The sequence below is a fragment of the Oncorhynchus mykiss genome, chromosome 18, assembly GCF_013265735.2.
Source record: "Oncorhynchus mykiss isolate Arlee chromosome 18, USDA_OmykA_1.1, whole genome shotgun sequence".
Classification (NCBI taxonomy): domain Eukaryota; kingdom Metazoa; phylum Chordata; class Actinopteri; order Salmoniformes; family Salmonidae; genus Oncorhynchus; species Oncorhynchus mykiss.
In genome coordinates, this window is record NC_048582.1 from 19,775,549 (window position 1) to 19,793,875 (window position 18,327).

Consider the following 18,327-nt stretch of genomic DNA (forward strand, 5'->3'; position numbering starts at 1 on the left):
AAGTTTGAAATATCCAATAAATGTCGTTCCACTTCATGATTGTGTCCCACTTGTTGATTCTTCACAAAAAAATACAGTTTTATATCTTTATGTTTGAAGCCTGAAATGTGGCAAAAGGTCGCAAAGTTCAAGGGGGCCGAATACTTTCGCAAGGCACTGTATGTATGTATATATATATATATATATATATATATATATATATATATATATATATATATATATATATATATATCACACACACACACAAAGTATCTGGACAAACTTTCAAATTAGTGGATTTGTCCATTTCAGCCACACCAGTTGCTGACAGGTATATATAATCAAGCACAGATCCGTGCAAATCTCCATAGATAAAAACTGTTATTCTACTGCCCTTATTGAAGAGCTCAGGTGACTTTCAACATGGCACCATCATAGGATGCCACCTTTCCAACAAGTTAGTTTGTATACTTTCGCAATGCACTGTATATATCCAGAGAGGACCAGCTCAATGTGGAGCTATATATCCAGAGAGAACCAGCTCAATGTGGAGCTATATATCCAGAGAGAACCAGCTCAATATGGAGCTATATATCCAGAGAGAACCATCTCTGATCTGGTACTCTCTGTATATACAGTGGGGCAAATAAGTATTTAGTCATCCACCAATTGTGCAAGTTCTCCCACTTAAAAATATTAGAGGCCTGTAATTTTCATCATAGGTACACTTCAACTATGACAGACAAAATGAGAAAAAGAAATTCTCCAGAAAATCACATTGTAGGATTTCTAAGGAATTTATTTGCAAATTATGGTGGAAAATAAGTATTTGGTCACCTACAAACAAGCAATATTTCTGGCTCTCACAGACCTGTAACAACTTCTTTAAGAGGCTCCTCTGTCCTCCACTCATTACCTGTATTAATGGCACCTGTTTGAACTTATCAGTATAAAAGACACCTGTCCACAACCTCAAACAGTCCACTATGGCCAAGACCAAAGAGCTGTCAAAGGACACCAGAAACAAAATTGTAGACCTGCACCAGGCTGGGAAGACTGAATCTGCAATATGTAAGCAGCTTGGTTTGAAGAAATCAATAGTGGGAGCAATTATTAGGAAATGGAAGACATACAAGACCACTGATAATCTCCCTTGATCTGGGGCTCCACGCAAGATCTCACCCAGTGGGGTCAAAATGATCACAAGAACGGTGAGCAAAAATCCCAGAACCACACGGGGGGACCTAGTGAATGACCTGCAGAGAGCTGGGTCTTTCAGTATGACAATGATCCCAAACACACCGCCCGGGCAACGAAGGAGTGGCTTCGTAAGAAGCATTTCAAGGTCTTGGAGTGGCCTAGCCAGTCTCCAGATCTCAACCTCATAGAAAATCTTTGGAGGGAGTTGAAAGTCTGTGTTGCCTAGCAACAGCCCCAAAACATCACTGCTCTAGAGGAGATCTACATGGAGGAATGGGCCAAAATACCAGCAACAGTGTGTGAAAACCTTGTGAAGACTTACAGAAAACATTTGACCTCCGTCATTACCAACAAAGGGTATATAACAAAGTATTGAGATAAACTTTTGTTATTGACCAAATACTTATTTTCCACCATAATTTGCAAATAAATTCATAAAGAAATCCTACAATGTGATTTTCTGGATTTTTTTCCCCTCATTTTGTCTGTCATGGTTGAAGTGTACCTATGATGAAAATTACAGGCCTCATCTTTTTAAGTGGGAGAACTTGCACAATTGGTGTCTGACTAAATACTTTTTTGCCCCACTGTATATACAGAGAGTACCAGATCAATGTGGAGCGTCAGAGTGACCATCAGGTTCTTGGTCACTACCCTGACCAAGGCCCTTCTACCCCGATTGCTCAGTTTGGCCAGGCAGTCAGCTCTAGGAAGAGTGTTGGTGGCTCCAAACTTCTTCCATTTAAGAATGATGGAGGCCACTGTGTTATTGGGGACCTTCAATGCTGCAGATCTGTGCCTAGACACAATCCTGGCTCGGAGCTCTACGGACAATTCCTTCGACCTCATGACTTGGTTCTTGCTCTGATATGCCCTGTCAATTGTGGGACCTTATATAGACAGGCGTGTGCCTTTCCAAGTCATGTAAATCAATTTAATTTACCACAGGTGGACTCCAATCAAGTTGTAGAATCATCAAGGGTAATCAATGGAAACAGGATGCACCTGAGCTCAATTTTGAGTCTTATAGCAAAGGGTCTGAATACTTATGTAAATAAAGTATGTGTTTTTTATACATTTGCAAAAATTTCTAAAAACCTGTTTTCACTGTCATTATGGGGTATTGTGTGTAGATTGCTAAAGATTGTTTTACATTTTATTTTAGAATAAGGCTGTAACAAAATGTGGGAAAATTAATACTTTCCGAAGTCACTGTACATGCTTGATTTTCATAGCAACATACTTCACTATGTGGTCGTGTCGGTATGTGTGTGCGGTGTACACTCAGTTTATTAAGTATACCCCTCGTTCACAAAAATGGATCGAGTCACTTTGCTGTGGCTTGCTATATAAAGCAGGCAGACATGCATCCAGTTACTGTTTGATTGAACATTAGAATGGGCAAAATGTGACCTAAGTGACTTTGAGCGTGGCATGATCAGCACCAGGCGCTCCAGATACAGTATCTCAGAAACGGCTGCCCTCCTGGGCTTTTCATGCACAACAGTGTCTAGGGTTTACCGAGAATGGCGCAACAAAAACAATTGTATCCAGTAAGTGGCATTCCTGTGGGCGAAAACATCTTATTGATGAGGTTGAAGGAGAATGGCAAGAATTGTGCACGCTAACAGGCAGGCCACAACCAGGCAAATAACGGTGCAGTACAACAATGGTGTGCAGAACGGCATCTCGGAACGCACAACTCGTTGATCCTTCTCACAGATGAGCTATTGCAGCAGATGACTACACCAGGTTCCACTACCATCAGCTAAGAAAAAAAAGTAGCTCAAGTGGGCATGCGCTCACCAACACTGGAAAATTGAGGACTTGTAAACCTTTGACTGGTCCGACGAATCCCAGTTCCTGTTGTGTCATGCTGATATCAGGGGCGGCAGGTAGCCTAGTAATGTTTTCCTGACACACGTTAGGGCCTTTAATACCAGTTCAGCAACAAACGCTTCCACTTAGTCCACGATCAGCTCCTTAGTCTCAATGACATTGAGGGAGAGGTTGTTGTCCTGGCACCACAGTGCTAAGTCTCTGACCTCCTCCCTATAGGCTGTCTCATCACCGTCGGTGATCAGTCCTACCACCGGTGTCGTTAGCCTATCCCGTGTTGAGGGTCAGCACAGCGTTGGTGTTGTTACCTACCCTCACCACCTGGGGCCAACCTGCCAGGAAGTCCAGGATCCAGTTGCAGAGGGAGGTGTTCAGTCCCCGTGTCCCTAGCTTGGTGTTGAGCTTGGAGGGGACTATGGTGTTGAACGCTGAGATGTAGTCTATAAAACAGCATTCTCACATAGTTGCTCTAAGTGCAATAATCATTTAGGCAGGTTACCTTGGAGATCTTGGGAACAGGGACAATGGTGATCAGCTTGAAACATGTTGGGACAAGGAGAGATTGAAAATGTCCACGAAAACACTTGCCAGCTGGTCTGCGCATGCTTTGAGAACACGCCCTGGTATTCAGTCTGATTGTTAACCTGTTGAAACGATTTGCTCACATCGGCCTCAGAGTGAGATCACACAGTCATCCGGAAAAACAGGGGCATTCATGCAAGACAGTGTTTTATTCATCGAAGCGAGCATAAAAGACATTTAGACATCCAAATCCCTGCTTTAATGCCTGTCCTAAGCAAACTATAAAAGTACTAGCAAGTTCAACTTCCTCTCATGGTGGGTGACCTCCTGGGTTAAGGTTACTTGAGGTGTTTCCTCTAAGGAACTCCAGTCAGGTCCCCTCCCTCAATTAGCTGTCAGTCAGAGGATGTGATTAGAAGAGATTATGTACACCAATAAACCAAACAACCACCACAAGGCCCCCGTTAAGTAACAAGTCTTTCCTAACCTTTTCAAAATATAAATTCAAGGTTTATTTCTCACGTGCGCCGAACAGAACAGGAGCAGACCTTCCAGTGAAACGCTTACTTACAGGCTCTAACCAATAGTGCAAAAAAGGTATTAGGTGAACAATAGGTAAGTAAAGAAATAAAACAGTGAAAAATAACAGTAGTGAGGCTATAAAAGTAGCGAGGCTACATACAGACACCGGTTAGTCATGCTGATTGAGGTAGTATGTACATGTAAATATGGTTAACGTGACTATGCATATATGATGAACAGAGAGTAGCAGTAGCGTAAAAGAGGGGTTGGTGGGTGGCGGGACACAATGCAGATAGCCCGGTTAGCCAATGTGTGGGAGCACTGGTTGGTCGGGCCAATTGAGGTAGTATGTACATGAATGTATAGTTAAAGTGACTATGCATATATGATAAACAGAGAGTGGCAGCATCGTAAGAGGGGTTGGGGGGGGGGGGGGGGGGGCAACGCAAATAGTCCAGGTAGCCATTTGATTACCTGTTCAGGAGTCTTATGGCATGGGGGTAAAAACTGTTGAGAAGCCTTTTTGTCCTAGACTTGGCACTCCGGTACCGCTTGCCATGCGGTAGTAGAGAGAACAGTCTATGACTGGGGTGGCTGGGGTCTTTGACAATTTTTAGGGCCTTCCTCTGACACCACCTGGTGTAGAGGTCCTGGATGGCAGGCAGCTTAGCCCCAGTGATGTATTGGGCATGTCGTGCCTCTGTCGTGCCTCGAGGTCGGGGGCCAAGCCATTTCCGTACCAGGCAATGATGCAACCATGCTCTCGATGTTGCAGCTGTAGAACCTTTTGAGGATCTCAGGACCCATGCCAAATCTTTTTAGCTTCCTGAAGGGGAATAGGCTTTGCCGTGCCCTCTTCACAACTGTCTTGGTGTGTTTGTACCATTCTAGTTTGTTGTTGATGTGGACACCAAGGAACTTGAAGCTCTCAACCTGCTCCACTACAGCCCCATCGTTAAGAATAGGGGCATGCTCGGCCCTCCTTTTCCTGTAGTCCACAATCATCTCCTTGGTCTTGGTTACGTTGAGGGATAGGTTGTTATTCTGGTACCACCCGGCCAGGTCTCTGCCCTCCTCCCTATAGGCTGTCTCGTCGTTGTCGGTGATCAGGCTGTTGACACTGTTGTGTCGTCAACAACTTAATGATGGTGTTGGAGTCGTGCCTGGCCATGCAGTCGTGTGTGAACAGGGAGTACAGGAGGGGACTGAGCATGCACCCCTGGGGAGCTCCAGTGATGAGGATCAGCGTGGCAGATGTGTTGCTACCCATCCCACCACCTGGGGGCGGCCCGTCAGGAAGTCCAGGATTCAGTTGCAGAGGGAGGTGTTTTCTAGGCTTCTGGGATAATGGTGTTGATTTGAGCCATTACCAGCCTTCAAAGCACTTCATGGCTACGGATGTGAGTGCTACGGGTCTGTAGTCATTTAGGCAGGTTGCCTTTGTGTTCTTGGGCACAGGGACTATGGTGGTCTGCTTGAAACATGTTGGTATTACAGACTCGGACATGTTTAAAATGTCAGTGAAGACACCTGCCAGTTGGTCAGCACGTCCGGAGCACATGTCCTGGTAATCTGTCCGGCCCCGCAGCTTTGTGTATGTTGACCTGTTTAAAGGTCTTACGTCGGCTACGGAGAGCGTGATTACACAGTCATCAGAACATCTGATGCTCTCATGCATGCCCCAGTGTTGCTTGCCTCGAAGCGAGCATAGAAGTGATTTAGCTCGTCTGGTAGGCTCTTGTCATTGGGCAGCTCGCGGCTGTGCTTCCCTTTATAGTCTGTAATAGTTTGCAAGCCTGTATAGTACAATTCAATCTTAGCCCTGTATTGACGCTTTGCCTGTTTGATGGTTCATCGCAGGGCATAGCAGGATTTCTTGTAAGCTTCCGGGTTAAAGTCCAGCACCTTGAAAGCGGAAGCTCTACCCTTTAGCTCAGTGCGAATGCCTGTAATCCATGGCTTCTGGTTGGGGTATGTAAGTACAGTCACTGGAGACGACGTCCTCAATGCACTTACTGATAAAGCCAGTGACTGATGTGGTGTATTCCTTAATGCCATCGGAAGAATCCCGGAACATTTTCCAGTCTGTGATAGCAAAACAGTCCTGTAGTTTAGCATCTGCTTCATCTGACCACTTTGTTATAGACCAAGTCACTGGTGCTTCCTGCTTTAATTTTTGCTTGTAAGCTGGAATCAGGAGGATAGAGTTGTTTTCGGATGTACCAAATGGAGGGCGAGGGAGAGCTTTGTGTGTGGAGTACAGGTGATCTAGAATTTTTTTAGCATGTTGCACATTTAACATGTTGGTAGAACTGATTTAAAAAGTTTCCCTGCATTGGCCACTAGGAGCGCCGCCTCAGTGTGTGGTTTCCTGTTTGCTTATTTCATTATACAGCTGACTGAGTGCGGTCATTGTGCCAGCTTCTGTCTGTGGTGGTAAATAAACAGCCACGAAAAGTATAGCTTAAAACTCTAGGCAAGTAGTGTGGCCTGCAATTTATCACAATATACTCTACTTCAGGCGAGCAAAATTTAGAGGTGGAGGAAAATCTCAAACCGTCGCCCCTGCGTGAGTTTATTCACGTGCGTGATGTCAGAATGCTCTCACTGTTACAAAATTGATTGTTGTGATTGTTACACAACAGGACAGTTACATGCGCTGCCCTCAAACCAAGGCAAGCTGCCTGCTAATTACTTTTAAGATGTTTCAGCTTAATGTTTCAGCTTAATTTCAAATGATATTCTAACAAGTTTTTCCACCTCCTCGTTAATTCACATAAGTAGCAGCCCATTTCGCTGTTGCAGACAATTTATGTTTGAGGCTTCACTGAGTCGAACAAACTCTCTTCAACGAGAGCCCAAGCACTTCCCCAGATCAAGTATGAAGACATTGCACATCTAGTCCGAACAGGTCTTACACAACGTTTTCCCACAGCACCCGCATTGCTTTCATGTTTGTTTTCCTTACAAATTGGACTTTAGAGATGTGTGCGTTCCTATCAAAGTAAGTTTCTATTTTCTGTATATCGTGTTGTCCTTTCTGCTGTAGCACACCATATGCATGTATGGATCCTAATGTATTTACTGTTTTATTCACGTTTTCAAGTACTGGTGGCAAATCTTGCTTTCTGAATTATTGCAGAGATTGTAATGGACATGTGTGTAAATTACTTTGAATGCTGCACTGATTATGATGAGCTAATGCTAAGCTATTTGCCGGCTATGTGTGGCGCCATGTTTCTTGACGTCATACAATGCATTCTGGTTGTCATGTAAGCATCTGTCAGACCAAAGACGTTATAACAAGGGATAGTTCACTCGACTGATTTATGGGGCTTTCAAGACAACTGTGAACTCGTACTAGAACAAATACTAGATAAAATCATGACGTCAATGATCTTCAGGTCAGAAAGTCAGAGCTCTAGAAAGAGGAACGAGTTCCCAAATTGAAATTCCAAGTTGGATGACAGTGCAAAAACAATTTCCCCCAGTCAGAGCTCCCCCCCAGAGTTCCCACTTGTCTTGAACGTACTGAAGTCAGATTTCCCAGTTGTTTTGAACACTCAGATTGTAACTTTGGTACCTCAGGGTTGCCAGCTCAGACCCACTTTTCCAGGGGTTTTATTTTGTGTATAAACTTCTGTGTTTGCCCCCCATTTATTGATAACTCCCCCATCATAGTAATATTTCCTGCATCATATCCCCCCACGATACCTTCACCCATTTCTACCCCCCATGGACTTGAAACCCCCCTAAAATGGTTTAATCCCCGTTTAGCTTTCGTGCTACGGTTAGTCTTGGCACTAGGCTTGTATTTGGTGTGATGATCTGTGAGGTGAAAACATTTTACTTGCTTTGTGATTTGTCAAAAACGGTAAACGACTTGTCAAGTGCTCTGGTTCTTGTATACACTAACAAGTACATCAACAATTTGTAATATGCTGAAAAGTGGCTAAACTAACAGAAGCTAAATTCTTTGATGGCGGCCATGTTTTTGTTTCTTTGATGCGCCGGAAACTCCCCAATCCCAGAATGCCGTTCACTATAAGACGCAAATAAACAAAGTCAAAGATGGCTGCGCTTATTACCTGAAAAATATGAACTTGGTTTAGCTGACACGCGTCTCTTCTCTAAACAATATTACATTTATCCCTTGTGGTACATTGTGAAAATGTCTAGCTGTTAGCGACCTAACTTTTGTTTCGTTTTTTTGTCATGGTTTATGGAATGAGGTTAGCTGTGGATGTGTTCCGTGCTGTTTGGATGATGGAAGTTCGCATTTATCTTTTACAATAAAAAGGTGAAATTTGTTGCTACTGTTTCAAACACATTTGTGATCATACGCTGCAGGCACCACTCAACAATGATCACAAATACATGATCGTACTCATTAAAGGGTTAAGTCTTTCCTAAAGAACTAATCAACAGTGATAAACTGACTCAGACAGACCATGCCTTTGTCTCGTTACATAATGAAGTAGCAACATGCAGTGTCGGCAGGACAAACGGACGCCTTGTTGGGTATCAGAGTGACAAAGCTGTTATGGGGAGTCAAGTGCTTAACTTGTGTTTCCGACAGAAGTCTTGCATGTCCCTTTCCTGGTGTTTGTGTGGGGGCTGCCTGCCACCAGCAATCAGCTGTGAAAGTGCTGACCTTTGTTAGACTTCACCCGGTGTGTGTGCGCGTCTGCCTGTCTGTGTGCCTGTCTGTATCTCTGTATGTGTGTGTGTGGCGAGCGCTTGCGTGTGTGTATGCCTGCATATATGTATCTGAGCCAAAAACACAACTAGCCCACCGAGTGTGAAGGAGAAGAGAGTAGTCTAGCTATAGCCAGGCAGACAGACGGCTCTCCATAATCCCTGGCTGTCCCGTGTGTGGACAGAAGGAAGGGGGAGGAGAGACGTGCTACAGCACCCACACAGCTAATCATGTCCTCTGAAAACACCACTGAACCAAGCCCCAGTTACTCATGACACCCCAAATACAGTTCATAAAGCATCAATGTGATACAACTGGTGGATTTCAACCTATAAAAATAAAAAAAGTACAGCAGCACTTTCTCTTGGAGATAGCACCGGTTCTGATTCTGGCCTAGAAGAAAACGGCACAAGAATCTAAGGAGGACTCATATGTCAATTGGGAGTGTGATCAGGTGTGTGTGGGTGTGAGGGACATGGTCAAAGGGATCCGTCTTTTGCCTCTAGCGGTCATGTTTCCCACCATCCATGTGACTGAGCCAGTAGGGCAGAGCTAAATGTGGACAGCCGAATGCCACAGAGGCCATGCATGAATAGAGTGGTGATAAAGGGAAGGCCTATTGGACCACACAGTTTGTGTGTGTGTATGAGAGAGAGTTCTAGAGAAGTTAGTTGAGCCACTTTTCAGTCAGAATCTTTATCCTGTTGCTCGTCATGGTATCTCTCCATGTTGTTTAGAGGATGAGTCTTCTCTCAGACAACCCCCTCAGTAAATGTGCAGCTGTTTGTCCATAAGCTGTTTACAAAGGCTTTGCCGAGAGGCCTCGCACAAGCGTACACACACACACACACACACACACACAGGACTGCTCTCCTTTAGTCAGAGAGGAGTTGCTAATCTGGCCCGCTGGGCACTGAGCAGCTGTCTGTCCGGCTGATTAACCCCCCTACTGGGGAGAGAGGGGAGGACCCCCACCTACACATGTACTCAGGATCAGGAGGCACTCCACTCAGACTCATAGAACAGGGGTGTGTTCAGTTCGCTTGAACGTTTGCTACGTTGTGGAACGGTTTGTAATGAACAACACATTTTTCCAAAACGTTCTGGTATGTACTTGGACAGATACGTTTGCACCGTTCGGTGGGTGTGGCTTGAAGCAATGAGTGATATTTAAAAAGGGCAGCGGTGGATTTTGAACGCACAATCCAACCCCTCCCGGTTTTTCAACTGGTTGTTCGGTACAGCACTGTTTCAGTTAAATTAAACATGACATTTTTGTACTGAACACAGCCCTGGACTGTGCAGTGCTGGGCAGGCTAGAACGTTAACTAGGGTCCAGTCAGTTTGTTTGGACTTCGACAGGCAGGAGTGAGGATAATGGATGCTTCTCCAACTTGGTGTTGTTGGTTTATCTATGTGATATGGCAGAGCTCACCAAGGCCCTCAGAGCTCACTATGGCCTTGCAGAGCTTTCACTAGCAGACAGAAATAGAGCAGGAAAACAAAGCTAGCCATCCCCCACTTACAGCCCCTCACCCTACTTCGACCCTTACCCTTCTTCCACAGGATGTTGACACAGCCCATTTATATGGGCCCAATTCACACTCAACCCCTTCTGCAGCAAACAAGTTTATTTTTTATTTTTTTTAAACAGGCACGTCCCTTCAGGGGCCCCTTCCTGTGGGGTCTTTTGGGTCAAACACACCCCCGCCGAGCTCACGGGAAGGGGGGGGGGGGGGGGGGGGGGGGGTCAGAGTGTGGCAGTTCTTATGTCCAATGAATAATGCAGGTTATTCAGTATAGGCTACCCCAACCCCCCTGACCTCACACTGTTACCACTACCCCAGAGGTAGGCTACCAGCACAGCAAAACACAGGCCTGGCCTGGGGTACAAAACAAGCACGTGGCCTCTCAGCTCTACCTAGCAGTCTGCCATTATGAGTTATGAGCCATTTGACTTCCCAAAGCCATTTTGAACATATTAAAATGTTCCATCCTCAGAGCAATTTTAAAAACAGGTTAACTGACCCCATCATGAATTGTAGCTGGGTTAACCCAGAGTCTAAGACCCTTCTAAGCTGGGGGAAGGGTTCTAAGCTAACATATGGAATTGTTTTAAGATGGTCAAACCAATAATTATTTAGATATTTGATTTGGAATTTTAAGACCCCTTAACATATCCAAAAAAATACAAGCTCTGTCAGGTTGGATGGGGAGCGTAGCTGCACAGCTATTTTCAAGTCTGGGCTCTGCCTGGGCCACTCAAGGACATTCATAGACTTGAACGGAAAAAACTCCTGCGTTGTCTTGGTTGTGTGCTTAGGGTTGTTGTACTGTTGGAAGGTGAACCCCCACCTTCACCCCACCCCTGCTCTGGAGAAGGTTTTCATCAAGGATCTCTGTACTTTGCTCCATTCATCTTCCCCGCGATCCTGACTGGTCTCCCAGTCCCTGCCTCTGAAAAACATCCCCACAGCATGCCTCTGCCACCACGTTTCAGCATAGGAATGGTGCCAGGTTTCCTCCAGATGTGACACTTGGCATTCAGGCCAAAGATTTCAATCTTGGTTTCATCAGACCAGATAATATTGTTTCTCATGATCAGGGTCCTTTAGGTGCCTTTTGGCAAACTCCAAGTGGGCTGTCATGTGCCTTTTACTGAGGAGTGGCTTCTGTCTGGCCACTACCATAAAAGGCCTGATTGGTGGAGTGCTGCAGAGCTGGTTGACCTTCTGGAAGGTTCTCCCATCTCCACAGAGGATCTCTGGAGCTCTGTCAGAGTGACCATCTGGTTCTTGGTCACCTCCCTGACCAAGGCCCTTCTCCCCCAATTGCTCAGTTTGGCAGGGGGGCCAGCTCTAGAAAGACTTGGTGGTTCCAAACTTCTTCCATTTAACAATGAGGCCTTGGGGACCTGCAATGCTGCAGAAATGTTTTGGTACCCGTCCCCAGATCTGTGCCTCGACACAATCCTGTCTCGGAGATTTACGAACAATTCCTTCGACTCCACGGCTTGGTTTTTGCTGACATGCACCACCAAATGTGGGACCTTATATAGACAGGTTTTCCACAGGTGGACTCCAATCAAGTTGTAGAAACATCTGAAGGATCAATTGAAACAGGATGAACTACTTCAATTTCAAGTCATAGCAAAGAATCTGAATACTTATGTAAATTACTTTTGTTTTTATTTTAATAAATTTGATAACATTGAGAAACCTGTTTTCACTGTCATTGTGGGGTATTATGTGTAGAATGATGAGAATGTTTTTTAGAATAATGCTATAATGTAAGAAAATGTCAAAAAGGTCAAGGAGGCTGAATACTTTCCAAATGCACTGTATGTTAATTAGATTGCCGTGGGGGCATGGGAATTGTAGGCTAAGGATTAATGGTAGTTTTTAAGAGCCTTTGAGTAGCCCCTGGGTGGCTGACAAACTCTGGGGGACATACTATTTTCTAGTGCTTTTGACAGTGACATTGTACTTATAGAAAAGGATGCCTGGCCTGTTCCTGTTATGCGCTGTGCTGGGACGGTGCACTGATGACTCAGGAGACAGAGTCAGAGGATGACGACATCATCAGTACATGTCTGCGATTCTCTCCACTGCCATTCCCCCACCACCCCAGATTCCCAATATATCCACAAGGAGAGAGGAGTGTGTATAGCCAACTGCCATCTTAATCATTTGACAAGAGCCTAAACCAGCCCTCCTTAACTTCAGTCTCAGGCAAGAACAGTTCCCCTACCAGGGCTTCCAAAACGCTCTCTCCCCTACAGAGTTTTCCTCCAGGGACCGTAAACCAAACCCCTTATAACTAAGAATTAAATCAAAGCAGGAGTTGTGCAACAGAACCACATGACTCATCCTCTAACTCCATGTCCCGACCTGCTTCTTAAGACATGAACAGAGTAACTAGGAGAAACAGTGAGAATGTTCAGTGGACATCTGACACCATGCACTGCATTGAACGGTTTGTTTTGGCGTTTCTTGTACAGCAGAGGGCCCTGGTATTCTTGCTGTCCAATTAGCTGGAAACAATAGCAGCAGTGTTGCAGAGCCTCTGGCCCTGTGTCTGTGCCTGAGATGGGCTGAGAGCCTGGGAGGCAGACATACACACAGGCCTACAATACATCACACCATGGGTCTTGGAAGGGAACCATCAAGGGCAAGGGTGGGAGGTACAAGCGCATATACACTTCCCGTACACTCAAGACACTAGTCTTACCCAGAGCATCTTACACAGTCAATAGTCAGGTCAGTGCATGTGGCCCAAGTAGGAAGTCAAACCACATCCCTTGTGTTGCCAGCAGTACAAACTAAGCTCCCATCGACTGGACAGGAAGCAGTCTGACCAATGAAGACCACAGATGGTTTAGAATTGGTTATCTCGTCCTTTCCACTGCATTATAATTCAGTTCATAGTTCAGTTTCTGAGGTCTTACCGGTTTCGGCATGTTTGTCTCCTCTCCTCCCTTCACCCGGCAGCTGAGAAGACAACTCACAGGACGGATAGCTTCCCTGTTTCACAGGACCTGGGAGACAGAGAAGATCAGTTCAGTTATGGGGACATTGTAGCAGATCTAATGCAGGTAGAACAGCTGACGCATGGATGAGACAGAGAAACCAGGGCAAATGGGAACGGATGAAAGAGAGGAAAGGGAGTTTAGGACAGTGGGTAGAGAGGGTGACGATGATATTGTCACTGTGGTGTCACGGTCACCAAAGGACAGAAATACATAAATGACCATTTCTGATGCATTTCTGAGTTTTCTGCACATGCTCAATAATTTGACAAATATGAAATCCATATTTTTATTTCATGCACAAATCATTTTGGGATTCCCTCCGGATATCATACATGATATGGCCGGATATTGAGTCATTAGATATCCCGAGATAGGCCTATGTGGACATCTTATTTTCTCTATATGATGACAAATACTGACAGTAGGCCTGCATAGTATATTTTCTCGGCACCAGCAATGCATATGCTGGTTCATAATCAGTATCCTGATATGCTTTTTGATATGCTAAATAAGGACAATTTCTGATGCTTATTTGAATTTTGAGGACATGTTCAATAATTTTACAAATATTAAATCCATATAATTCTTTGACACTTGGTGAACTTTTTGTATTCCATCTACTTAAAGGCACACGCAAAACCGCAAGCTAAAAGCACTGTAACTGGTAGCCTAGCAACAAGAAGGATAGCTAATTAGGGGGAGCGTAAAAGCTAACTGGTAGCCTAGCTAGCTAACAAATAACATTTCTTTCTCTTCAGAGAATATATTTGGGTCTGTTTTGTATTACTGGTTAATATAAGATAGCTAACCAGCAACTTGGCTAGCTAGTTTGTACCAGTTCGTTTTCTCATCATGAATGAAGCAGGTACATAGCTACCTTGTTGGATGATTATGCGAAATGACAATATTTTCTTGCAATATCGACAATTTTGATGAATGACTTATGCATTGACAGTTTGGAGTGGATCACAGACCAACACTACCACCGTAGGGTCTGGACTGCCAGGGATCGCCGCTGACGACCCAATCTGCACCCATCGCCCTTAACAAACAGGGCAGGCAGGGGTTGAGGGCGTGCAACTTATTTTCTGTTAAATAAATCAAATACATTTTTAGCAAAGATTGGCCTACGTTTGTATCTTTACAGAAAAAAGGTGTTCTGATTGGAGCTCTGGATTTGCTATGCTGCATTTTTGTAAACAGAAGTAACATATTTCTTTGGATTTGGATTAAATCTGACAACATTTGCTTTTCCGTGCCTTGTAGCCTACTACTGAATATGGTGCTGTATGCTCAGATATGTCCCCTTCATGTGAAGAAGCACAATGATTTTTGGTGCCTGAACATGTCAAATCATTTGGATGCTGGACATTGATCATGAGTCTGATTTAGTCCATTTTCGATCAGACATATGAGGATGAATATTACATATCATGTAAGGATATCTATTGAAATGAATTATTTGGGGATAAGTACGGATCCATAAATGATCAGGTAGTGACTACAGATAGGATACATTTCTGAAAGTATGTGGATTAGTTCATGACTAAGCATAAAGGCTAAGATATGTCAGCATGTTGACACATACCATTTCCTGAGTTAAAATGTTCTACAAATATGTAAGCGGGTGCACGCTCATCAGGGGCATGTCTTGAAGGGATCTCACCCCAGATATCTCCCTGGACTCATACAGTAGTAGGGAGATTTCTGAGGTCCGGATTGGATGCCTGTAGAAACTGTCCCATTAGGGAGAATATCCTGTCTTAATATATTAAATGAAGGACATACGTTTCTGGAGCATGTCTACTCCTTATATCTAATGAAATGTCAGATATCCAGATATATACTGTCATGAGGTTGCCCTCTTTGGGTACAACAAGCTCAACCCCCCCTCTCCCTGTCTCCTACACACAGGCTGCTGTGGTCAAAGAGCGATCGTAAATTCCTGGAGGAGATTATCTCCTCATGGCCACAATATAGAGACAGAGTGAATTCTCATAGAGAACAAAGGAATTTCTTCCACCTCAAAGAACTTGAGGTCCGAACAACATGTATGTTCTGGAGAAGGTATAAAAGATCGGTGAAGAATCCAGCTACGAACTGGTCCGTTTGGTACAATTGTGTGGAACTCATGGGAGACAATACGGACACATTACCATAACGCTGTTTATATAATAGCCTCAGATATGAGGTTTACATCTAATTGTTGTATAAGATGAATGAGTGAGGATGATACTGTTTGTAAAATTGTGTAATGTGATTTTGGACTGTTTAGTTAGTTAATAAATATGTGGATTTAAGACAATTGATGTATGGATGACTCATAGTGAAGACTGGGTTCGTGCAGATAACCAACCATTTACAATGTTTGGAATGAGACTAACGGGAGGTAAAAATAAATAATTCATTAATTCAGAAGACTATTGATCAGATATGAAAATATCTGAAAAGTTGTATTAGGAAAATTATAACTAATCTGAATTATTTTCCTTGGTGTCCTGACTTCCTAATTAATTACATTTACATGATTAATCAGTTTAATTGAGTAATACTAATTACAGAGAATCTTTGATAAAAACTAAATGTCTGCATTTAATGATAGTAAAGACACGACAATACTGATAAAGACACCCCCTGATATTGACCCTTTTTGCCCAGTGCTGCTTTTCGACTAACACCAGTGTTACGGCTTCTGCATGCATTCCATCCAAAACAGTTTTTTGAAACAAGCCGAAGTAGGCAGCCGAAGTCAGGGCCCCTTCGTAGGTGATTGGTCAACAGTAGGGATTATTCAATTAAGTGTATTGCCGTTCAACAAGACGCGACTTGTTTTCATGCAAATGTTTTCACTTGAGAAATACTGCACCAAACATCCTTGGGAAAAAAAGTCAAAACGAATTACAGATTAATTGAGTAATTTTAGATTAATTCTAACTAGTTTGAGGAAGCGTATATTGGCTACAGCATCTCAAGGTGCACAAACAGTACTATTGACGCTTTTTTCTAGTTTTTCTAAAAAAGGTCTTGTAAGGGACTATGCCAGCACACTCGTTCGGTTCAACCAGCTAGGCGCCAGTCAAACTGAAGCATGAAGTGATAACGCCTTTACACTTAGTGTATACTGATGTTATTCAACTGGGAAATTGAGTTCTCATAGCTAGGGCTGACAATGGGGACTTGTGAAGAGCAGAATCAACAACCTCTGCATAATCTATACAGTTGCTTTGTGGAAATGTGTTAAAGTTCACAGTTAGCCATTGTGATGTAAGTGACAGCTTTGGCCCCATGTGAGAGCAGGTCAGCTGGAGCTATGGCTCACTGAGACAGGGGCGCTGGCCGTGTAGATGTAAACAGAAAAGCCTGAGCCTTTTGGGTAATGGAGGGATAAAATGGAGAGAAGTTAAATCTGCTTTATGTTTGGTTTGCTTGCCAATGACACTAACAATAACGAATATCACGATACTGGTATCGTCCCAGCCCTATCAGACTGTCAGTGATAAGTTGTAACATTGTTTGCACCTCTGATGCAATGCATTGAGTCATGGGCAAACACTCCCAATATTTGGTTCATTTCAAGTGCATATTCATTACCATTAATGACCCTCAACATGTTTCAAGTAGATGGTAAATTGAGTTAAGTTTAGTAAGATAGAGGGTTCAAGCACTTATGTACAGTACAAAAATATGGTCATGCATAAAAAACGTTGGGTAGGACCGGGGTTTATGGCACTGGGGTAACGTTACTAAAGTATTGGCGCCTGTAGAAAGTAACGGAATTATTTGTTCTAGACTGTAATTTATAGACCGTGATCGCGTCGAGCAAAATTGTTACAATCATTGCAACACTGGTTACACTAGTCACTAGCCTCTCATTGCAATAGATGACAACCGTCAAAACGCGCCAATGCTACATTGTAACAGGTTAACCCAACGAATGAAATGAAATTATACTTGCTAATAATGATGCACTATGGCTAGGGAAAATTATAGGCTACGTTTCAGTTCTAAAAACACGAGGCAGTGCATGTCACACTAACAAAAACGTTTTTGCAAGCAAGATAAGTCAGGTTTTGAAATCTTCGCAAGACAGATGTGACCGCGTGTCCCATAGCCTAATGTTGTGCTTTCATCTAAGTGCAAACTCTTACTGCGCAAATAATAAAAGTAGCTTATCTTCCAAAAAACGGTTTTCAGAGATAAATACATTTTATTTCTCTCACACATGTATCAGTATTAAGTTTGAAATGAAGGCCTGCCTTAGCCAACTTTTACAACACGCGGAGTACACAAAAATCGCCCCTTTTCCATCATCTTGCAGAAGCTCTTCAAAGGAGACAAACTCACCTCTGGTGAAGAACTACAGCTTCAAAGACCGACACAATTCGGAGAATTCAATGCTTTCAGGTTATCCACGCTGTAAACTAAACGAATATATTTCATGTACTCTTGTCACCTCCAATTTGCTCGTGAAGCCTGTTTAGAACGGACATGAGTGAGAAAACCGTGCAATTGAGATCCACCGTAAGGCGATTTGTGAAGACATTCAATATGGCCGTCGGACTAGTCGAGGCCAGGCGTGGTTGATTTAATATGTGGGGGTACGCGCTCTGCTCTGCTCTGCAGCAGCGATGAGAACTCCCCCAACTTTAAAATAGAGTATTCTAACAGTGTCAGTGGGTGTACACTATACAGTCATAGTTGTGTATACACTCATTGGTGTGTACACACAATATATCATACTAAATGGAGGGAGAAAATCAACATACCAAATCCTACGAATTGTTCTGAAGCCAGGTTGAACACACACACATTAATATGAGTAAGACATGTACTTCTATCTCCCTTTATTCCATTTTCTTTCCTTTCACCTGTGGATCAAATATAGTCTATGAAGTAGGAATGATAAATAGAATAATAACAAGGGGAAAGTCAGTGCACAAAGGGAAACAGTATCTATATTAGTTATATTACATCATAAAGAACATCAATTTTGTCTCACAAATAAAGACTATGTCTGCTATGATGTCTGTGAATA

The 18,327-nt window shown here is 43.5% G+C and overlaps 1 protein-coding gene across 2 annotated transcripts in view; it reads right to left on the reverse strand.

Moving 5' to 3' along the window:
- LOC110495768 (radixin) overlaps positions 1-17,906 on the reverse strand; it is a 30,981-nt gene extending 13,075 nt beyond the window's left edge. For both annotated transcript variants that reach the window (XM_021571184.2, XM_021571183.2), the window contains exons 1-2: positions 17,637-17,906; positions 13,209-13,298 (exon numbers count right to left, since the gene is read on the reverse strand). In XM_021571184.2, coding sequence (XP_021426859.2) covers positions 13,209-13,220 — 12 coding nt within the window. In that variant the 5' untranslated portion in view covers positions 13,221-13,298; positions 17,637-17,906. The remainder of the gene's footprint in view (positions 1-13,208; positions 13,299-17,636) is intronic.
- Positions 17,907-18,327: the final 421 nt, after the last annotated feature.